Source organism: Hypomesus nipponensis, chromosome 19 (genome assembly GCF_054491055.1).
Source record: "Hypomesus nipponensis isolate SF chromosome 19, ASM5449105v1, whole genome shotgun sequence".
Classification (NCBI taxonomy): Eukaryota; Metazoa; Chordata; class Actinopteri; order Osmeriformes; family Osmeridae; genus Hypomesus; species Hypomesus nipponensis.
This window is the reverse complement of record NC_140379.1, coordinates 5,798,655-5,822,001: the sequence shown is the minus strand read 5'-3', so window position 1 is coordinate 5,822,001 and position 23,347 is coordinate 5,798,655. Positions and strand designations below refer to the sequence as shown.

General features: G+C 41.2%; 1 protein-coding gene, 1 long non-coding RNA gene and 3 other non-coding genes across 7 annotated transcripts; 4 read left to right on the top strand and 1 right to left on the bottom strand.

The window, feature by feature from the left end:
* Positions 1–918: 918 nt before the first annotated feature.
* On the bottom strand, positions 919–12,261 carry alpk3b (alpha-kinase 3b). 3 transcript variants are annotated; one of them, XM_084682095.1, is made up of 15 exons: positions 12,156–12,261; positions 11,629–11,878; positions 10,538–10,576; positions 10,217–10,338; positions 9,976–10,093; positions 7,949–9,881; positions 4,059–6,225; positions 3,590–3,737; positions 3,339–3,466; positions 3,215–3,250; positions 2,840–3,114; positions 2,599–2,687; positions 2,285–2,502; positions 2,134–2,182; positions 919–1,971 (listed from the first exon to the last, which is right to left on the bottom strand). In XM_084682095.1, the coding sequence occupies exons 2-15, from the start codon at positions 11,760–11,762 to the stop codon at positions 1,662–1,664; spliced, it is 5,766 nt and encodes a 1,921-aa protein (XP_084538221.1). In that variant the 5' UTR covers positions 11,763–11,878; positions 12,156–12,261; the 3' UTR covers positions 919–1,661. The 3 variants fall into 3 exon arrangements, with proteins under 3 accessions (XP_084538221.1, XP_084538220.1, XP_084538222.1); XM_084682094.1 differs by having other exon boundaries at positions 12,009–12,246; XM_084682096.1 differs by lacking the exon at positions 10,538–10,576 and having other exon boundaries at positions 12,009–12,238.
* LOC146246692 (uncharacterized) lies at positions 12,108–12,669 on the top strand. The gene is made up of 2 exons (XR_014732248.1): positions 12,108–12,384; positions 12,565–12,669. It is a non-coding gene; the product is annotated as an uncharacterized LOC146246692 (long non-coding RNA).
* A 3,573-nt stretch (positions 12,670–16,242) lies between these two features.
* trnah-gug (transfer RNA histidin (anticodon GUG)) lies at positions 16,243–16,314 on the top strand. The gene has a single exon. It is a non-coding gene; the product is annotated as a tRNA-His (tRNA).
* Positions 16,315–16,658: 344 nt separating this feature from the next.
* On the top strand, positions 16,659–16,730 carry trnah-gug (transfer RNA histidin (anticodon GUG)). The gene has a single exon. It is a non-coding gene; the product is annotated as a tRNA-His (tRNA).
* Positions 16,731–17,061: 331 nt separating this feature from the next.
* Positions 17,062–17,133, top strand: trnah-gug (transfer RNA histidin (anticodon GUG)). The gene has a single exon. It is a non-coding gene; the product is annotated as a tRNA-His (tRNA).
* The last annotated feature ends 6,214 nt before the right edge of the window (positions 17,134–23,347 follow it).

Genomic DNA, 23,347 nt, shown 5'->3' with positions numbered 1-23,347 from the left:
TGTTTTCCTGCTGACAGTCCCTGACCCCATCTAACAGAACGATTATCACATGTGACACAGCGTTCTGACGAGGAGCAGGAGGGGAACACCATGTGGTAGACACACGTAAGCGCAGCCAAAGCTTACGTGATCAATGACTCATACGCAATTAAAAGTTACAAATGATGATCGTGACGAAGTTAGTAATTTGGGATGACACAATAAAAAAAGGAAAACAGTCATACAAGCAAGGAGGTTAAAAGGATAATTTAAATTGCAATTGAAAAACATTCTTAGCAAACGGACCTGAATTGACTTTGAGTGAGTCTGACATCTAGTGTGCAGAATGTAATTCAGATTGAAGATATGGTATACGTGCTCTTGGGCATAATGTGAAGCCAACCTTAGCAATTTAGATGTCAACATTTGAGTGAGTGGATACATGCATAAATTATGTATTACAGTAGTGTTATTGTTGAGAATGAACACCAAATATGAAAATGTCCTTATCTTCTACATGTCCCTAGAAAATGTATTGTATTACTTTTGAGTATTTGTTTCTCACACATGTTGTTCATGCTTGTAATGCTTTAAAAAGTTTGATAATAAACGATTGGGTTATCATCAGTCGCATGCTTTAGTATAGCAATCCTATTCATAGACACTGTGGTGCAGTATATCAAGGCTATGTGATGACAGAACTGAATGTGACTTTGCCCTTTCAGATAACAGAGGTCAGTGAGATACTGAGAACCTCACCTACTGAGACAATGCATTTAGAAGGCAACCTATGTCAGATAGGCAAGGCAGGATGCTTTTGATTACATTGGTATTGCCTGCTACATATTTCCTATGACTGATGCATGTAAAATGTTTTTTCAGGTCGCTCAAATTCTTTGAAACTCATCAACAAACGAGTTGCATTGAAACGTGAAAAAGTTCATTTTAAATTTGATGTATTTTATTTTGACAGCGTATTATTTAACGAGACTCTAAAAATGGAAAACTCTGTAACATGACCAGTTAGAATAGTTACAGTATAAAAAGCACAGTCATTTTCCACTGTATAACAGTGTCATGGAATAGGTCAACATGAAATATGACTCTGAGATGAGCTATAGCTTACATACTATTGTTACTTTTGCAGAATCAAGAGTCCAAGCTACTTTTTCTTTTAAAGATTGTTCGCTCTGATCCCAATGCTACCCATTTGAATAAAAAAAGAGCTCCTCATAAATCTATATAAATCAGCCCGCTAGATCAATTCAAAACAGTACAAATAACACCAACCTGATGTACCTTTGGAGACCTGAGGCAAAGCTGGGATTCACACTTTGTGATAAACAATGATAATTGCTATACAGTACAATATAAACCTTTTTTAGAGTACAGGGAATCTATGCAATGAAATGACTGCATCAACAGGTTACATTTGGATGGTGATAAAGATTATTATTATCATCATCATTGTTTAAACCCATCGTCTCTGAATTGTAATGTTGTTTTAATACTTCCATCTTCCGATATCTCTGAGGATCCAGGACTCGGCATATTTCAGTCACAGCTTGGGGGCAGGGTCACCAGCCTTTGGTCTCAGGCTAGCTTCTAGATCCGCCCGGGCTTACGCATGAAGATAACCGTCATCCATTTAATTTCATCAAGCCTTTGACAATAAAATAACTCTACCCAACAACTTTGGGAGTCTCTTCAACCCTGAATTTGGTGTTGGCCTTGGTGTCTTCAGATTCGGACTTTCTTGACACTCTGGGACTGGCTGTGGTTTTTCTGGGTGTCAGGGGACTGGAGGAGCCAGGTGTCATTTTGCGATAGAGCATGGGGCTCCTGGAGCCCTTTGGTTTGATGGGTGTCTGCAGCGATTCCACAGCTTTTAGGGCTCTCAGGCTAAGAAGGCCGCAGTAGTAGTTACACTGATGCTGAGAAACAAACTGTTCAAAAACCTTGGGATTCCCCATAGCAGTGAGACCTTGATACCTGTGTCGGACAATAGTGAGAATTTTGTTAGTTTAGTAATGTTTGGTTTAGTCACAAGAAGATACAACTTGTTATAAATATGCATAAACGTTTGAGAGTTAAAATGATGTCAAATGCTCTTTTTTCTATGAAAGCAACAGACCAGGAAATCGATATACCAACCCTTTTGTTTGGATGGAAATTCCAATGTTGGTGATCTTGGTGTCAACACCTGCAATGTAATTTCACAAAACAAAATGAAATCACAGCCTTCATCATTCATACCTAAAATGAGAAGTTATATTAATCAGCTCAGCTGGACTCCACTTTGTACCTTCCAGATGAGTGAGCAGTAGGTTGCCATTGGTCCATTGGTGGACCCAGTGTTGGAGAGCACAGCACTTCTGTTCTACCTCTGAACCTGCCCTCATGATGAGCCTGCCTGTAGCATCTTGAAAGCAATACTTCAAATAGACCCCCGTCAGATCGGCCTCCACTGTAGCATGAGGAATGGTGTTTGCAGGCCGGTACATCAAGTAGAGTGGAATCACTCTTCAAAACATAATAGTGGGTATGAGTGAATACTGAATGTAAAGTAAATGAGTAATGTATATACTTTGGGTAGTGTTGACATGATGTCATACTCACTCAATTGCCGGCCCAAAGTTTTCTATTACTCTGGTTTCTGCAGCAAAGATTTTGCAGTATTCCCGAGCAATGTTGTGAATTCTACATTCCTGTTGAGGAACACAATATTTGCACTGCAATACAATTCTGTTGAGAGGTTCACAGCATTTACAACTTGTGTCATGTCTTATTATATCTATGTCTGTAATGTACAACATGCACAACTGCATTGGAAAGGAACAAAATAATAAATGGGCCTTACCAACTGGGTGATCGCCAAGTTCCTTTCTATCAGGTTGCCCTCGTCCTTGGCTCCATAGGCAATCGGGTTGCGCACCTTGATAATACAGGTGGTCCCTGACTCAAACACAGGCTCTAGGCCATAGATGACCTTTGCCCTACAGGTCTTGTGGGAGCAGCCCTCACCAATATGATTTTCTGTCATCATGATTCGCCCAAAGAACTTGCTACCCCAGAGCCCGGAGTCAACCAGTCCCTTGTTGAACAGCATAGGTGTCATCTCAATCTCCTCTCCCACTACACAGAGGGGAAAAAACAAAGACATCGTTTATAGGGGGAAATAATGAAAAAGAAATTAGCACAATATCAATCACATTAACTGAGAATGCTTTCTTACCCTCTAGATCCTCACGCAAAAACATGCCGGCGAGAACTGGAGAAAGGATTAATGAGGATTAATGGCACTTCCAACGTAATGATAATTATTTTGAATTTATATAGATATAAATCAGACAACATACTATCAATACTAAGAAGGAAGTCTGTTGAGTCTGTTCCATATTCATTGTTGATTGTGCATCCATAAACGCCACAGTCTCTGCTTGATGTCTGGACAATGGCTAATGCTACTAGAGTCTCATCTCCTGCACTGGGAAAGAAATGGGAGATATTGATTCAAAAACGGCAAATGGTGTACAGTACAAGTAAAAAGGGTGTAGGGTACAACTTAAAAAATAATAATAATTAAAGGCCGACTTGAGGCTTACAGTACCTTCTTTTAACCTCAGCAATCTGCACATCATCTCTGTACCACTTGATAGTAGAGTCGCTGAGCACGTTGAAGAACTGACACCACAGTTTCAGATGTCCTGAAGCATCTGAGAAAGGTTCCCCCCTAATCTTACGGATAACCTGAGGAGCTGCAATGAGACAGGGACCCCCAGCAGGAACAACTAGGTAAACATATACATTTCCTCATGTTGCACCTTCTTAAAATGTGGATACCATATCAATGAAAGGCTATCTCGTTAATCTCTGACGAGTAGTTGACCCCCTTTGCGTGACAGTGTCAAAGCAAACAAGCCGAGAGTACACAGAGGCTCTTCATAACACTTCCTACTGCAGCTGAGCCAAAGGAAAGAATGCCGCAGTGGTTGCCTTCATTTGAGGAAACCACTTCTGGAACACAGAACAACACAATCCATCATTTTGACACTGCATCAACATAACAGAAGTCTCACCTTTAAATGGGTTGTGCTTGTCTTTCTCTGCTGGTTTCTCCTCAGGTTTGGCAGTGTCCATCTGAGCAGGCTCCTGCATCTGTTTGGGGGCGTCAGAAGCTACTTTTCTCCTGCTGGGCAGAGGGGAGCGTTTCTCTGCAGGGAAGGGGTTGGCCTGACCGCTCGGAGGCTGGAGCAGGGGTGACTTGCGGGACAAACTAGGGGACAAGGAAGGGGTCTCAGGGGACAGCCTGCTGGTCCGCCTAGGAACCTCTTCTCTTGGACTTTGGCTGTCAGGTGGGGGTGTAGTGTCTGCATCATCCCCTTTAGATTTGGGGATGAATATTTTGCGGCGAGCCCCAGAGGCCAGTTCCTGTGGCGTGGCTGAGGGAAGGGGAGAGGCAATATCTCTTTTCTGAAACAAAGAGTTTTCTTCGATATTTGAAACAGAAACCAAATAGTCCATCTTGGTATCCTCCAACTTGATATCTTTGGTTTTGGAGCATGGCAGATTAATTGTGGGAACTTTTGGCTCCTGTGTCTCAGGACCTAAAGCAGGCACATGAGAGTCCAGTCTTTGTATTGTCTGTGAACTGAGTTGTGGCATATGATGTTGATGTCCCTCTAGTTGGTCTACAAACATTGCTGTATCTGGCTGAATGTTTTTTAAGCAGTTGGGGTCGTAAACTGTTGGGGTCGTATTTATTAGACATTCTGGTCTCTTTGTATATGAAAGTTTTTCAGTGTCACAAGGAAGTGAACTGAAAACTGAAGGACAAGAAACCTGATGATGTTGACTGCTGACCTTTGGCAGCACAGACTGTAAAGAATCAATTTCCTCTATGGTATTTTCTTGGACTTGCTTGTGCTCTTGGAAAATATTGAGCGGCGGAACTGATATTAGGGTAACGCCACTGGCCAATTTAGGATTTTGAGTAAGTAAAGCAGAGTCTGTTTGTATGCTTTCAGACCCAATTAGACACACATTAGGTTTATTCTCCAAAGGTGCATCCTGTCCTGTATCCATAACACAATCATTTTCCTTTGTCCTATTGGGATTTCTGTTTTCAAAAGTGTTGCGTTTGTCTCTAATAGAAATAGAAGGAATATCAAACTCAGTGGTTAAGGTCTCAATTATGGGACTGACAATGCTGGTGGACTGCACTAGCCTAACTTCAGTATCACGTCTATGTTCCTCATGGCCTGACGGGACATCAGAACCAGCAGAAAGAGAACAATTGTTGATCTCCTTCACAATATTAGGTTTTCCCAAATTCTTAATCAATTCTGTGTCATCCATTCTTATCATTGGGTTTGGTTCAATATCCTGAACTTCTGCTGATTGGGGGAGTGTTGGTTGAAGATCTGGATTAAAACAGTGAACAGGGTTTTGTATGGGTGTCGCTGAGCTAATCAGTGTAGAGGTAAATGCCTTCAATTGTGCCCTTAAAAGGTCAGCAACTGAAATGACACTAGCTACAGGTTTTGGAAGGTCTTTAGAGTCATTTGGTTTTTGTGCTGAAGGGTTTGAATGTGTATCTGTTAGCTGTGTGCTGTCGGGGATAGTCTCAAGGCTTGGATGTGGACAATTATTTTTTTGTATAACCGGACACTTCTTAGTCTTCAATACTGCTACATTCTTTTCCATCTCTACACCTGCTACATCCATCACACTATTGTTACCATTTTGCTTTTCTAGTTGATTTACAGTTCTTTCCATTTCAACGTCAGTTTTGTTTTCAGCCTTTTCCCCCAAAGAGGCAAAATTGTCTTTCTGCACGCGTAGTCCACCAGTACCCTCTACAATCTTTTCATCTTGTATCTTTGTCCCACCAACAGTTTTTATAGCTTTCTCAATTTGGCCTGGCAGGAGTGTGGGTGAAATGTTACACCCTAAGGAGTTCTCACTCTCCCCCAGGCTTTCGAGGGGTGACTTAAGTGTTTCTTTAAAAGGTACTGTATGACTTTCTCTTGATCCTCCGGAATGATCCCATGTGCTCTGCGTCATTTCGTCATTGGAAGTTCGGCTAGCATTGTGCAAAGTGGAAGTTTGGTCGGCATCTGTCATGACCTCGCTCTCCGATGGAGGCTGTGGCAGGGATTGTACATCCAGCTCACTGCGGGTGGTTAAAGTTTCTGGGTTGACAGGTGCTTCATTCCTCTCCGTCTGTGTGTGGGCCTGTGTAACCTTGAGGCACAAACAAGCAGAGGTTTCCATGCTGTAAATACTTATTCCTTTATCCATAACTATGCTGGACATGCATAAACACAAAGGCGGTAACAACATAGCCAAAGCGACAGATATCAAAAGTAATGGAAAAAACAGTTGACACTGGTCATAGTCAGTATAAAATAAAAGAAACTATAACAGAAACTGATAAATGTTATCATTCTAGACTAAAATGTTAAAATATACAAGCAATTTATACACATTAATTGTTTGTTGCTTAGACTTTATGATGTGTATGTTCAGTGGAAAGGGATATCAAGTGTTTTTGGCTGATGCTATGGTTTCAGTAAATCAGAGATTAAAGCAGAAAGGAGAAAGATGATCCATCTACATCTATTAAAATGCGCAATTCATCTTGTTATTTATTTCACGTGTTGAGCACTACTCCGTTTGAAAAGCACGCTAACTGGCACCTACTCAACAAAATGGTGCAACGCTTTTTTCCTAAGTTGTAAATCAGCTGCACAGTCTGTTCTTGAATTAGCTTCAATGTCCAAACACAGATTTTATACTTCACTGTGGATAGACAGCACAAGGCCAGCGATCAAACTATAATAATCCAGAATAATATGAAAATATTAGTGCCACCAGGATTATCATGTTTTATGTTGTTGTCACACTTGGGACAACCAGGAAAAGCTGTAACCAGTTGTTTTAAGATTGACTCCAATCCACACTCAACACAGCAGCAGGGGAGCTGAAATTAAGATGAGCACGATAGGTTTTAATTGGATTCCTATGTCATATGTCACTCCATCTGTGGATGGGATAACCCCTGAATCCTGCATGCAACTGACACACTGCTATGTTATGTTACCTGAGCCATAATAACAAATAAACAAACAAAGGCTGAAGACAGGAGGGGGGGGGGGCAATACATCAAGTTTTGAATCAAACTCAGTTAGGAATACATTATACCAAATATTACATTTGGAATACATTGAGATACAGAGTGATTCATATACATTTAAACATTTAGGAGTGGACAACAGTTTCTTTCCAACTCGGGGTTCACTGATGCATATTTAGCACACTGAAGGGTATACTGGACAAGCCGTGCCTTGACTCAGTTGGGGGAGGGGGTATTTCAAGACTTAGCATAGGAAGAATGGAATGTAGATAAAGCGCTTTGGAGCTCCTCAATAAGATACATCTGAATCACAGCAGTGTGACAAAGGAGGGGGTTTGATGCCAAATGTTACTAAAAACGTAGTTGCTAACTACAGTGCAACAATATTCATCACTCAAGAGTAGAACATGTCTTGGTCATAAGTGGTCCCTCTCGTAGCAAATCTGAGACCTTTTAAAGCATCACCACAACACCATCTGTTCCATTGTGATTCAATGCTTCTTCACCAAGACTACCAACAGTTGCTATGCTGTCAGACAAGGATTACTAATAGCTAAATCTAGATTACACAAAGCACATATTGTAAACAAATACCTCCTGTGGCCTTTGTGCTCACTGATATCTGTGCTCGTGCTCTTCAACCACATGCGATATGTGTAGCGGGAATATACCTATTACATTTGTTAACGCATGCGTCACAACTCATACGTCTTGTCAATTCGAGGCATACTTGTAAAGTCTAAAAATAGACCTGGGGTGCTTGTGTTACTGATCTGGCTTGTGTTGGAAACGCAAAGCGCTCATGAGCTCATAGGGAACAGGGCCACTCACCTCAGCCCGCAGCGGAGGCAGAGACACAGACGCATTCTTTGGACTGCTGCTCGTTTCCTTCCCAGACAGCTGATCTCTTGACTGTTCACATGGATGCTGGGGAAATCCATTCTCTCTGTCACATGGGGCCGCTACAGAGTCTGGGCCCGTGATAGCTGTGGCTCCATTAATGGAAGTATCAGAACACAGACCCCCAACACCAACTGTTGCCGGGTCTTCCACAGTAACTTTAGATTTATTTACAAGAGTGCTGTGTATAGACTCTAATTCAGAAAGTTCCAATGCTGAAGGCTTGTGTGTGGGTTCCAATGCTTTGAGCTTGTGTGTGGGTGCCAATGCTGAGGGCTTGTGTGTGGGTTTTAGTAATGAGGGCTTGTGTGTGGGTTCCACTGATGAGGACTTGTGTGTGGATTTTAGTAATGAGGGCTTGTGTGTGGGTTCCACTGATGAGGACTTGTGTGTGGATTTTAGTAATGAGGGCTTGTGTGTGGGTTCCACTGATGAGGGCTTGTGTGTGGGTTCCAATGCTGAGGGCTTGTGTGTGGGTTCCAATGCTGAGGGCTTGTGTGTGGGTTCCAATGCTGAGGGCTTGTGTGTGGGTTCCAATGCTGAGGGCTTGTGTGTGGGTTCCAATGCTAAGGGCTTGTGTGTGGGTTCCAATGCTGAGGGCTTGTGTGTGGGTTCCAATGCTAAGGGCTTGTGTGTGGGTTCCAAAGCTGAGGGCTTGTGTGTGGGTTTTAGTAGTGAGGGCTTGTGTGTGGGTTCCAATGATGAGGACTCGTGTGTGGGTTCCAATGATGAGGGCTTGTTTATGGGGTTTAGTTGTGAGGGCTTGTGTAATGACTTCACATCTACCTCCATGGTTGAACCATCTTCTGGACATGTTTTAACCTCCACTACTGACGTACTCAAAACCTGTAGGGGTGTGACTGAAGTTCTAGGTTTTGGTTCTGACGAGATGGGTGAATTTGCACCCACATTCTTTAAAATGTCCTTAGACTCTACCTCACGTTCCACCTTAGGTTCCTTAGATTCCATATTCGGAGTGTTCTCCTTTTCCACATCCTTTCTACTATTTGTTCCTCTGATTTCCTTCACTGATGGGGACACAGCAGGAAAAGGGTCAAGAGAGGGATCCTTGTTTAAGGGGGCTGGCAACGTCCCTTCAACTTGAACCTCTTCCTGCAACACAGACACACTGATGTTGTTCTCTTGTATGTTATCGGGAGCAGAACTCTCCACTTCCATTGCCTCATCGTCTGTTCTCTGTGAGTATGAAGAATCAATTTGGCATGTTGACACATTGGCCTCTTCACTTGTGCCTCTGTCCTCAAGCACTATCTCTACCTGGCTATCAGAATTCACATGCCCCACTCCGTTAGAGATCTTTATCTTCTTCTTGGCAAACGGTGCCTTGGGTGGTTGTGCAGAGAAGGTCTTTTGCACTGAATCATATATGTATGTGAGGCCATTGCTGCCATTTTCTCTTGCAGGCTGTCCATCAGAGATAGAGGATGCGGTCCCATTAGTCACCGGTATGGAATTATCTATTCCCTCTGTAGACGTCTCCTGTAGCCTAACCTCTAACTCTTTGTCTGGGACAGAGATGTTCTCCTCGGCCCCCTCTTCTTCGATGGAACTAGGGGTGCTGAGGCTGGCCTCCATGGGGGACCGCCGTTTCCGTTGGGAGCGGTCAGGACTGATGGTCCGTAGCTGCTCTTGACGTCCAGGCCCATGGTGCTCCTTCTCCCAAAGCTTGGGGTCCTCAAGGTCCCTGCGCTTGTTTTCAGCCTTCTGCTTCAGCTTGGCAAAGTACTGCTGGTGGATCTTGTATTCGCTCATTGTTCCCACCTCCAGAACCCCAGAGCAAGACACAATACCTTTGCTGTTCCGCGCTGATGCTTGGTAAATGGCTGCATCCTCCAAAGTGCATCTACAGGGAATATCGTTTTATGTTTTAGCAAATGCAAACAATGTTGCAGTCATCAACGTTAAACAACAAACATTTTAACTGTCAAAACACGTACTTGTAAATGTGCAAGGAATGATTCTGTCCATTGCGGGAGACTTCATATTTAGGAAGTCCACAGTATCTGTCCAGTTGTATGTCATCTTTATACCATGTGACTTCGGGAGCAGGATTACCTGAAAATAAAGGAAAAGACAGTACATTGTTACAATAAACTGACACAGAAAAAATCTGAAAAAGGACATTTTAAATTACAAATACATAGGTACAGATAAAGTGTTGCACCGTTGAGAGTTTACCTGTCACCACACAGATGAATTTCACATTACTGGCCTCAGACACTGCTCTAGATTTTAAGGTTGACTCAAAGGATGGCTGGGTCTCCTCCATTAAATGTGCCATAACACTACAGAAGGTACTCCTGAAAAACACCGCCAGCTGGTTAGCTCAACTGTAAACACATTCTCTCAATCTCAATCTCAGGCAGTTTTGCAACCATCTTCTACTTTCTGTTTTTGGTTTATACTGTAGCACCACATACACTATATATGTCAAGTGTCAGTACAACGTGAAAGGGTTAGGTCAAATAGATTTTTGAGCGATTGCTTTAGTTACAGTACCTTGATTGCCTGTATTGAGAATACCTGTGACGTGATTGGCTATGCAGAGGGGAGGCAAATAAAAGCAGCTTATCAGGCACTATGCATGTATGTTTAGACATGAGTTAAGATATACATATGGACAAAGATATATTTTATAACATTAACGATATCTATAACAACGTCAGTTATTAACAAATTGTACACTTTTGTTGTAGTACGTTTGTAATGTACATTTGAATGGTCTTAGGTGTAGATCTTTCAATCGCTTACACTGTGCCAATTCTTTGTCCATATGAAATATGTTTACAGTGATGAGACATACATGCTCATCTGTTTGATGAATTCAATACAGAATGTATTGAAGCATGCTTATATGCGGTAACTAACATTCCATGGGTGACAGAACATTGATGAATTTCAAGCCTATAATGAGGACTGCATCATTAATTCGGTGCTTATGTATGGTCACTTGATCTCTGTCTGGTGTTGTCATCTATTTCAGTCACAGGGGCAGTTAACTCTGATATGGTGCTGTTTAAGGACAGTGTGTTAATGTTGCATGACTTCACATTGCCATTTGCCTGCATGGAAACCAAACAAACCAACAACTCTAAAAATGAAAAAATAAACACTTATTAATGCTGTCAGGTGTTACATAACTGCCTCTTGTTTTTCAATCCAGATTCATTTTCAGTTCAATTACAATGAATGTGTTTTATTTATTCCTACTTAAATCTGGTCATGCAACCAAGCCCAAGTAGAAAAAAAGGCTGTTGTAAGGTTTTTGTCCTGTTTTTGAATAGACTGTACTGAAGACATTTTGCTGAATGTTTAGTATTTTTTAAAGGCAATGCAATGAAGTTTATAAATAGCTGACCCTCACAGTCACTTCTTTTTTACAAGCAAGTGCAGAGTGTTAAAGTGTTTCTTATCAACAATGCATTTCAAACAGTTCAAACACCATGGAAACTAACAAATAACCAAACACATCAATACAGCCAAAGTATGCAAACATAGTTTCACAGTAACCATTGAGTTGATTTAAAGTGAATATGTGGTACAGAAGTTTTTTGTCTGTCCCAATCATTTATCCGAATGGAGAGTTTTACCTGTTTTCTGGTCTGACACCAGAGAGGTAACTGAGACCACTGGATCTGCTACTTCCAGTGACATCATCCCCATTGTTAAAACCAGATCTTCCATCTCCTGAGTAAGAGCGTGTCACTACCCTCCTGGAACCCATATCCACCCAGGAAAAAGTTTAGGCCACCACCGATATTGTTTTCAGGAGAAATTCCTCAGATGTCCTGTTACAAAGTGTTTATCTTCTTTCCCTGTCTGATGTAAACCAGGGAGCAACTGAAAGAAAAGAAAAAATCACAATAAGAACTTGGATAATTGATTCAAACTGATGTAAAAAAAAAACTGTTTTAGAATTTTGGATTGATAGGAGGAGCAGGAACTCAGAAACTCAATTGTAACACAATACCTCACAACACTGAATCATACATCCAAATGTGAGATGCTTTCCAGAAATAAGTTGCTCGAATGAGTCCTTCACTTGTTGACACATCCAGGACATTGCCAAATGTAATCAAGCTAGTTTCCATACGATCTCTGTAACTAGTCAACTCACCACTCAAAAGTTGCTTTTTGTCCTTCAGAAGAAACCCCCTTTGCTTCAGCTCAAGCCTCTGCAATTTACAATCAAACATGAGCATGCGTAGCCCTTTCACCCTATTTATAGCAGGCCTGCAAATAGGCACAAGAGCACATCACATTTTCCAAAACTGGTCTTCCAAATGTTTTGATAACTACAATATCCTGGGACTGAAAAGAAAACGCATTTTATAACCAGCCTGTCGGTGAGTATAATTATATTTCTTTCCAGCATTTTGGAGGTTTTGATTCCATGGTAAGCTCCTGTAAATCAAGGTAGTTTCAGATGGAATGGAATCATTAGATCGTCAGCAAATGTGGTTACTCGTTTGTCAATTCATTCTAAAACCAGGATGTTTGTGACCCGTTTTTTTTCTTCCTCAAAGGGCATGCCTCGGACTGGATGAGGTCTGTACTGAAGTATCATATGATCCTGTCAATCAGAAGGATCACCCTCCTTAAAAGCCCATTAAAATGAGCTGTAAATTTAAGCATCCCGTCACATTGCTTTACTTTCCAAAATAAAAGTGCTTGGTTACACTGACCTTCCTAGCGAAAAGGAGAGCTTGTTGATTCTGAAACAGCTCTTGGAAAACAGTGAGATACGACAACAGCCCTAGGATAGACTAAAAAGAAATACTACCACTTTGTAAAAAATGCGATCAAATTGTTGCCCATTTCTGTCATCCAATTGCCCCAGAGTTAGTCGTCATGACATGATGTGGGACAACCCATCGGCTGGCCTGCAGTCTAATTGTCTTGCAATGGACACAGACCCCCAGAGGAGAAACAATAGGAATAGAACAGCCTTATATAGTTCTTCTAACTATTCAAGAACACTTGGGTGCCACTTTGCTATTTATGTTGTGTAATTTACATTTGAAGAAATAGCACTCAAAGTTCACTTGAAACCACCACTTTTCATCTTATTCTTTTGCATACTGACAACTCAACATATACATCTCACAGCACTGATTGTAACTGGAATTATCACTATGAATTCCACCTTCTTAAGTTTGAAACATAAATCAAGTTCAAAGCTACTAATCAGAATTCCTCTAATGTTACTTTACATAAACTCTTATCAAATTACAAATGCATCTATTACTACGGTGCAGCAATTTTTTTAAACTTTTTTTTTCATTTCTATCTTGTCCTTAATAACATCAAGGACGTTTTTTTAATAATAAGGAGGCCTATGCAGTGACTGTGCTTACGATCTAGCCTAATCATTCCGCACACTTCTACCCAATGGAACGTATGATGGACAAACATGATCTGCAGAGCCTCCCACAACAGCTGGTTCAGTGCTCTCTGACTGGAGCCACAGGGACAAAGATGGTAGCTCTCAGCTGGGAATTCTTGAAGGGGTGTGTTGGGTCTGATCAAAGCACAACAGGGTGTTTAAAGCATTTAGACATTGAAAGGTCGTGCCATGGGGCACAGCCTTTCCTCAGAAAGGAATAGTTTAATTTTTCTCTCCCACAAGTCACTCACCAACAAACTTGATCTGGTGACAAGACATACAGCATAAGAAAAAAACATTTATAATGTGTTGAATTCTCCATAGTAATTTACCGTATGAACTCATTAGAAGCAAATAGCTATAAATGGTCACATAGAAAGACTTTTTTTTTTCTGCCTCATGCATTGCTATATATAGCAGTTCCTATAGTCCATAGGCTTTGTTTGACAGATTTATAGGGGACATACAGTAGGAACAACATTACTAGCTTTATTATAAAACTTTGCCAATTCAAAACTTGGGTTGCACTAGTCTCCTTCAAACAGGATGTACTACAGCAAAACCATCTAAGGGTGTCTTTCCTAAATGTAGATAAGAGGTCTAAATTGCCATTTGAGACGCATACTGTAAACCGCCGATTCATCAATTCCAAGGAGGCAGTTAATGAACAAGGACCTTGGGGACCTAAAGGCCTCACGCAACCATATAATTACAGTCTAACATGAGCAGAGGACTGTGCCCGGAGGAGAAACTGAGACGTGGGCTGCAGGTTTTGTGGCTGACCAAACCACTGTAATTTAATCTCGATTCCACTACAGCCCTAATTCACTACATAGACATCCGAAATAGTGACCTTTACTGTGTGGCTATGACATTTTCACTAAACTTTCTTTCAACTGAGACAAAGCATTTGTACATCCAGGGAACTCCAACCACAGTGAGAAACTCCAATGTTATTTTTATTTGATCAGTTTGGAATACTGTGTGATGTGCTCTTTAGGTCGTTCATCTAGGAAGGGATGTGTGCAGCTCAGAGGTAGAGCATTGGACTGCAAAACAAAATGTCACAGGTTTAATACCCCTTTGTTTTGAACACAAACTTCTGCTAATTGAACACATTGTTGTTTAGTTTTGATTACATGAATACCCTCAAAGCCATCTGGAATATATCGTTTACAGCATGGCAGTGCATCAGACAAACAGGTGTGGGCCACCTACAACGTAAGCAAATTAAACCAAGGGAACTTTGTGTGGACAAAAAAGCACTCCAGCAATTCTATACAATCTGAGCAATTGCATCCTTTCAGGCAGGTGCAACCTCTGTAAAGAGCTTACAGACATTCCGACAGGTGCTGTGTGTGAAGAGCCGGCAGTACTTCTGCGTGCTGTTTCACCACTACAGGAACTAGTCCTGGAAAGGGCCTTCTCTGACGCGATTTTCACATCAGAGAAAAAGGAGGGTTTCCAAACTGACAAACTCTAGCGTGTATACATTGTTCACTGAAGAGATCATGAGAAATATATGATACAATATAAAAAACAAGCTAATACCAGGGAATAGATCCTTAAATGAAGATGCAATACTGAATTACCAACATAATTCAGTAGTACCCAGCACATATGATTTGTTATTGGGGACATCAACAGAACAGACTGTTCCGTTCTAAATGGACATGACGTCTTAGATTCTACCTTGTTTGCATGATGATGTGTTGACATCTGAGCTACCGTCATTGGCTGCCCTACAGTCATTGGCTGGCCTGGGGTGCTCTACCCCACCCTACCCCCACTCCCACCCCCATTCTGCGGCCTATTTTGATGTTTGACAAGTCTCTGTGGAAACTAGGCTTGGATTTGTAAGACTGGGGTGTTAAAACTATGACATCATCCACTGAATATTCACACCAGTGTTACCTCCAAGGAAGCAGAAACAGGAGATGACTTGACAGCTGAGCGTCACCCTTACTCTCACCCTCTTAGACACACAGCGTTACTGTCACACACACTACTACTATAAACAACCATTCTACCATTAACCAATAACATGACAAACACTATCACAAGCAAGGGCTGTGTTGACGATGGTTCCTTGAAAACGGCAATCTGATATATATATTTATTATTTGACCAGAATGGTGCAACATACAGGCCTACGTCCCAGTCTGTCACAATGATTTAATTGCAAAACGGTTGGGGATAATATCGCTACACTAATTATTGGTGAAACTGCAACAACAATAAAAATAGCTATGTCTGCACGCTCATTCGTCATTTCAACAACATAAGCTACCTTTCTTTTAAAAACTGTAAATGAGGTTGATAAGTCGATTTTAAAAGAATGACGACAGCAACTTTTGATGAAAGACACTATTTGAAATAGACGGTCCTCTAGCGGCGAAATAAGGAAAACAATACAAGTTTGTAGGCTATGCCACGAGTAGAATAACTGACTTCTATTTGGCATTCTATCAATTGTATGATTTTCTTTTGAGCAAGCACCTGGCACATTTAGATGCAAACTTTACTTTCTCATATAATTACAAGGCTGCGTGATTAATCTGTTTCTGTCATCGGTAAACTGAAGTGAAGAATCTCCGAAATCCTTAATAATTAATGTTGTTGTAATTTTTCTTGGTAAAATAGCAAATAACGTATGACCAAAGGTGATCTAGATTCAATCATAGATCATTCATTATCATCCATTTCAATCATTCAGTTATTCATTATAGTATTAGCTTAACTAAAATACTATACAAAATGGAAGTGAGTTTCAAAAAGCCATCTTTGACGCTGTCGACAACCGAGTCCATCGTAGCTCGCCGTGATCGTATAGTGGTTAGTACTCTGCGTTGTGGCCGCAGCAACCCCGGTTCGAATCCGGGTCACGGCATTGCGAAACAATGTCACGGCAGATGGACTCACTTTTGTTTAAGCACACAATTGTAGTCTTATAGAACACGAGATAAATATGTCAATCGGCAAACTTCATTATCTTTCTGCATTTTGGATCATTTGAATGTTTCTGAATAGTGTCCTCTTCTTGCTATGTCTTTGTACTGCCGGTAGGCGATGCTCGTGTCTTTATGACGGTTAAAATGAACACGATAAACAAATCTATTCGGCAGACATTCGAAATTACTCATTTGTTCACGTCTACGAAATTCAAACGCCTTTGATAGTCCAGTAGAGGTAATTATTAAATCGATGACATCAACAGCAAGTCCATCGTAGCTCGCCGTGATCGTATAGTGGTTAGTACTCTGCGTTGTGGCCGCAGCAACCCCGGTTCGAATCCGGGTCACGGCATTGCGAAACAATGTCACGGCAGATGGATCCAGTTTTGCTCAAGCACACAATTCCTAGATCACGATTATGAACATGATGAACTAATACATTCGGCAAACATTCGAAATTACTCAGTTGTTCAGGTCCACTATATCCAAAAGCTTTTTGTGTCCGATAGGCAGAGTGCGAATTATGCAATGACAATCGGGGGGAGGGGGGTCCCCAAGTCTTAATTAGGGGGGTCAACCCCCCACCCCACCCCACCCCACATGTCCCCCCTCCGTAAGTAGAACCCCTACCGATAGGGGTAGTGTCTAAATTGATGAGATGTTTTACATGCCCATCGTAGCTCGCCGTGATCGTATAGTGGTTAGTACTCTGCGTTGTGGCCGCAGCAACCCCGGTTCGAATCCGGGTCACGGCATTGCGAAACAATGTCACGGCAGATGGGCTCACTTTTGTTCTAGATTGATTACTAATTCTTTAAATAGCAGTAGTCCCCTCGTGTCATACTTCTTTTGGGTTGGAAAGTTAGCCTACTTCTAAAGATTAAATACGCATTCCAAAATGAGGACTACTTTAGTTTGTATAGCTTCATTGACCACCAGAGGGACCCAGTAGGCTACGCAGGGAATTGTGAGGAAGCTTCATTTTTCAAATCTGTTTCTATAAAATTATATGGTCTACACCATATTTTGGGCATCACTTATCAGAGAGCAAGTATATCTATCACGTCTTTTGTCATCAAGCGCTCGATGGTTAAAAAAAATGCGTGTGACTGTGACAGAGTACAACAAAATGACGGCAACTATTGGCATTAAAACTGTGTTTTACGTCAACTATAGGCACTTTATAGCTACTCACAATAAGGCCATGAACATGTAATATGAGTGTTGAGGATATCTGTGGTAATGAACCATCCACCAGGTAGTTACAATGTTTCCTTACCGCGGTTTGGAAGCCTTACAGTGTGTAGAAAACCAACCTGTGGCCAAAAAGAAATGTGAGGCGTCGCTTGTCGTTGGTTTTAAGGCACGTCATTCAGCGCCTGCAGACCCGCCCAGTATCATTTCAAGCAGTTGAGACGAGGGTAAAGGTATGATGATAAGTGTTTGACTGAACCATAACCGTCTTTTCACTTACCTACTGATACATTCAGTGGTTGTTCAACCAGGAACACACTGTGAGGATATCAATATTGAAAACGATGCCTAATCTCCGCCCCAGGTTGCATTTGCTGCGATCCAGGTGTTGGACCAAAGAAGAAGAACGTCGTTAATCTGACATACTTCTGTTGTGAACAGTTTATTGTGGTCCCACACGCAGACAAAGATGCTGAGTCGATTGATGAGTGGCAGCATCAGGAATTTGGAAAGAGAATACAACTGTACCGTCAGGCTGCTGGATGATTCGGAATACACCTGCACGATTCAGGTCAGTTACACAAATATTTATTTAACCTATTTTGACGCTTTATGCATCGTTCGCCTGTCGCTCTGCGCTTATGGGACAGATGCCGCTTTCGTCAGAGACGCTGATACCTGTGAACATCACATGACGGCAGCATTAATCTGAACACAAGAATGCGTTTTATCTGCATTGCGTATGGCTAGTCAATTATATTTGTGACTGAATACAGACAATCTGACTGTTATATATTCCTTATATGTGTCTCCAACGTCCCATTGCTCTTTTAAACGGAGCTTTACAAAAATGTACTGATACATTATAGTACTTGTGTTATATTAGAATGGAAATAATCAATAAGTAGAGTTATGATCTACACCTGAAGCAGTAAAAAGCTGTGTGTGCGTGCATACGTGTGTGTGTGTGTTTGTGTGTGTGTGTGTGTGTGTGTGTGTGAGAGAGAGAGAGAGAGAGAGAGAGACAGAGAGAGAGAGAGAGAGAGACAGAGAGAGAGAGAGAGAGAGAGAGAGAGAGAGAGAGAGAGAGAGAGAGAGAGAGAAAGAGAGATAGAGAGATAGTTTGTGTTCTTCTAGTCTGCCTGGATTCCTGATATGTAACAGTTGCTCTTTGATGGTTGTTACTTTAAAAGATTTTCTCGCAAGTATTTGAAATTACATAACACTAAAAGACCATCACCATTCTCACATTTGTATGATTTGACAACAAACGCAAAGAAGCCTACTTTATAATGTGACAAGGACACTTAGCTGGTTTATTCTGAAGATAAATGGAACAGGATCAAACACCAATCTTGTGAACGTCTTATATTTCCTTCCAGTCTACTAGCCTTGCCACCTTGTGAACAAACAGTGCCTGAACAATTGGGGTTGAGATAATCAATTTTAGACTTTTATGATCAGTTGTTAGATAATCGACAATGTGAATTGCTGCCCATACAGTTATTTATGGCAATTTAAATTGAGAGCTTCCTTTTCTCTTTTCCTGACTCCCTTTGGAGACATGGCCCAGAATGAGTGGCCTCCTGGGGTGCGACAAAGCAGAACAGGGGCCACACCTCATTAGCTCCATTCAGCCCACCTAGTATCCATCTCAGAAGCAGTTCCATTTAGTCACGCAGAAGTAGGATGTTTTCTACTCATCAAACAGTGTCTCACTGAATGTTGCACAAGCCTTGTTTGCACAACACACCTTTTGGCCCCACGAGAAGACCGCAGGTGAATGAGAGACAGAGGCAGAAGAAAAGGTCGAAGGGATTCTCCTTGTCCTGCTGGTCAAATTATAATCTTAGCAGAACATTGTAGTCAATCCACACTACTCTTGTATAGAAAAGGAAGGGAAATATGGACTGAACGGATCGGAAGATAGGACAAGAAGGACCTGATACAGAGTAGACACATTGAGGTGAAAGCATCTAAAGAGGTTTGTCCTTTTATAAAATGTCCATAATCAGCTGACCTGAACACTACCTTAGCTCTCCAGTTCTTGATTTGAGTGCATGTTAGCCAACTTTGTATATTGCATTTTAATTGCATGTGAGTGGACTTCACTGATTCGCGGAGTGCCGATAACCCCCTTACCTGTTCTAAAAACAGCGCAAAACACAGCCTCTTGGGGCTTATTGCTTTTCTAAAACTGTTACTACAAATATTTGATATGTTTTCATATATAAAAACAATTACAAACAAAATAGTTTAATAATAAACCGTCATTCTTCCGCCACTACAAAGTATAGTTCCTAAATAAATCGTTGCCACGCAACAGCCAGATGGACACCTTTGCCGTCTTTTTTAATTGGAAATATTCAATGCGCAGTAATATGGAACGTTAAAGAATGTTATGAGGACAATCTGTAAGGTTATGCTGGATTTTACAACGGTATGGAACGCGATATAGCCAATCACAATCAAGTATGGAAACAACCAGTTTAAGAATGATAGAATTTGAACAGGGAAACATTCTAGAATTCCATTATTATTGTTATTATTCTTTTTTTACATTGGTCAAACTAGAACAAATGAAATGTATTTCCATGCAATGTTGAGGCCTTGTACTGTTGCTTGATATTAGAGTTCATAAATGGATACACCGTTAAATTAATTATGCCTCAGTTGTAATATTGATCCCACAGAGGCAATGCACATCAATATAACTGAGTCACCTTGCGCAGAAATGACAGGGCACAGTCAAGACTCAGTCTATGTAGCACAAACAGAATTACGACTTCTCTGAAAGCTAAATGCCAAAATTGGAAGGAGCTTCTATCATTAGGATTCTGAAGGCATTATTGAAATGGATTTCTGTCTTCTAAATGGGTTCTTCCCATTTTTAATCTTGATGGATGTTACCAATATTTGAGAAGTCTTGTTAAACTTTTAAAACTCATATTCTACTTCAGCTTTGTCTGTCATCCATTTCAGCATATACTTGTCCGAAAAACTCGCCTCGTTGATCATATTCACTCTATATATCACATGAACGTGGTATTCAGTTGGGAGCGTTTTGACCGTAATAATCCATGGACTGCTAATGCCGAACCCTTAAATTGATTTTTTCTAACCACTCAGGCTTAATATAGAATAAAAGTAGGATGTGCTTTAGACAAGCCAGCTAGGCTGTTGAGCTGAGATTTGGTAAATACGTGTCTTTTAGATTTGAAGGTACCCCACAAAATAACATATTAATCCATAATGTAGAAAAAGAAAAACAATCTCCTACATATTGGATGTGCATCAGTGTACATCTAAAGATGTCACTTCTGTAACTTGTACTGATGATGCCCAGGGATCTCCATTGAGCAAATATGCTCTGATTATTAGAAATTATTGAAATTCGGGATGTTGATCTCAGCCAAAACCCCCACCCCCAACATCCTATTTTTCCTAGTTTATTTATTATTTATGTGTATGTGTTTGAATTGTGACCTTTCACCTTTTTTTTCCCAGATTTCTGTATAGTGCGTGTTTGGTGCTACATGTTGCTAATTGTGGTGTGTTCACCACTCAGGGTATTTGGTCCTGAAGCCACTGATACGTGAATACAGTTTTCCTCATTCTACAAAAATGCATCTGAAGAGATTTGTGCTCTGTCTTAATATTGAGCTGCAGACTGTATCTGCACACAAGACTACATCGAGAACGTCCTGGTTTAGTGCCAGCTTTGGGGAAGACAAAAAATGCGAAACCTTAAACCTTCATATTTTGCCAACATACCAGAAGGGAACCTTTAACCACACATTCCCTGATGATCCAGAAGCATTTCAAGACAGCCAAAGGCTTCCTACTACATGTCCATGTACAGTATGTGCTCACACACAAACACAAAACACAAATAACAGTTAGCTGTTTGTCATGCTTTTTTCAGCAACTATGGCTGAGAGTGAGGTAAAAAAGCGTGCTAAAGGGTTCAAGCGTTGTTGCTTTGCCGGACATTAATTATTAAAATGTGTGCCAGGAGTACATTTTTAATGGGGCCTTAACTTCGAGTGCTACGATAGCACACATGTTGCTGGTGGTGTTTACACTGAGCCTGGGATGCAGCAGCAATAGGATAATCTGCCTCCTCATTCTGCAACAGCTCCTACATGGTGATGTCACAGAGGCAGCTTTGCTGCACTGCCTAAAGGATTCAGCAGTCAGCAGTGGCGGTTTGTACTGTACTTTCACAGAGCAGCAAAAGAGGTGCCCATTTATTTGGAGAAAAATAGACTTGTCTGCATCATTTTCAGGGGTTAATTAGTCTTGTCTGACATTCTCTAGACTAACTATAAGGCAAGGCACACGTCATACCAATAAACGTCCCCATAGCAGAGTGTACGTTTGAGATATGAATAACGCTAAGGAAAGTTTCACTTACAGTTGGAAACTTAGTCACACCAAACCTCCTTACCCCTTTTGTCACCCTCTCCCATTCGCCGTCCCTAAGATCCTGGTCCCTGGCTGGCCCCTGAGCACCAGAGAATCCTCTCTTTGTCTCACCCCCTCCTCCTCTCTCTTCTCTAGCACTGCGGCTCTGCAGATTAATGAGCCATCCTACAGAGAACCTGACACCACAGGACTTTACAGTACACACACACACACACACACACACTGTACATGACACAGCAATAAAGACACTGCGTGCTGTTCACTGAGGACATATATCATTACTCAAACCAAAGCTATGGCTGGAAAATCTACTCTCTTGTCAAACATAACTTCCGATACGATCAAATAAAGCAAGTGCATGTATATATAGTTCATAAATGATATAAATATACTGTATATAACCCTTAATATATGTATGCATAAATCACATGACCTGCCTACTCTTGTGTTATGCCGTTCTTGGGGCCAGTCTCCATCCTCGTAGAGCTTTGTGTGCCAGTGACCCAGAATACCTGGCCTCCCTCTGACTGTTTCCTCTCCAGCCCGGCCCAAACAGATGGCCTATGTTTGGCTCGGGACCATGGTGGTCCTCATCACTATTGACATTGTCCCACTGTTATCATTCATCATGAACAGACACACACACACACTTCAAAACGTGTGTGCTGACACACACATGCTCAGTGACACACACTGTGGAAGTCTGGCAACGTGATTACACATAGGTGATCCAATCACAAGCTCACAATTACATGCCGAACAGTTTAGTCCAAATAATACATTTTTTGGTGAAGGGGTTAGTGAATTAAATTTTCATGCAATGTAATTACAATAGTTATTACTTATTGATTTGGTGCACTACCTTATAAGCATCTAACTCCCTGGCTCATTTCACCAGCTGATGTTCAAATGTATTTCTTATGTTGGGAAGCATGCAAGAGAAAATGGGAAAAAGTACCAGCAGAACTGCTAAACAATCTCTGGGCTCTTATGAGAACTGTTGCATCTCAAAGATTACAGACCTATTGCAGGTCTGTGAAAATCTGAGCAACGGATTACTTCTTATGCTGTAATGACTTCTCTCTTTCTCACAGAAACACACTCGCTTTTATATTAAATTCTTTCTTGCGATTCTTGACTTTTTTATTGTCATCCCTTTCCCTTCCTTTTCATATCATGCATTCTCTGTACACATGCCTAGAAATAAAACTTAATTTCATTTTTGGTTAGCTCCTGTGCCAACCTTGTCAGAGCCTCGAAGCTGGCTTCTGAGTCCCTGGTTACATGTAGGTTATGGAAGCTCCATTGATGTCCCCTCCCACTGTATGGTTTATTAGAGAAAGAGGC

Bases quoted from the DNA above. Each gene is read 5' to 3' on its own strand.
- alpk3b (XM_084682095.1), bottom strand. From the start codon at position 11,762: ATGGGTTCCAGGAGGGTAGTGACACGCTCTTACTCAGGAGATGGAAGA. The intron at 9,882-9,975 runs GTACGTGTTTTG...TATTCCCTGTAG, and splicing joins CATTCCTTGCACATTTACAA to ATGCACTTTGGAGGATGCAG. The intron at 1,972-2,133 runs GTTGGTATATCG...TGTCCGACACAG, and splicing joins ATTTCCATCCAAACAAAAGG to GTATCAAGGTCTCACTGCTA.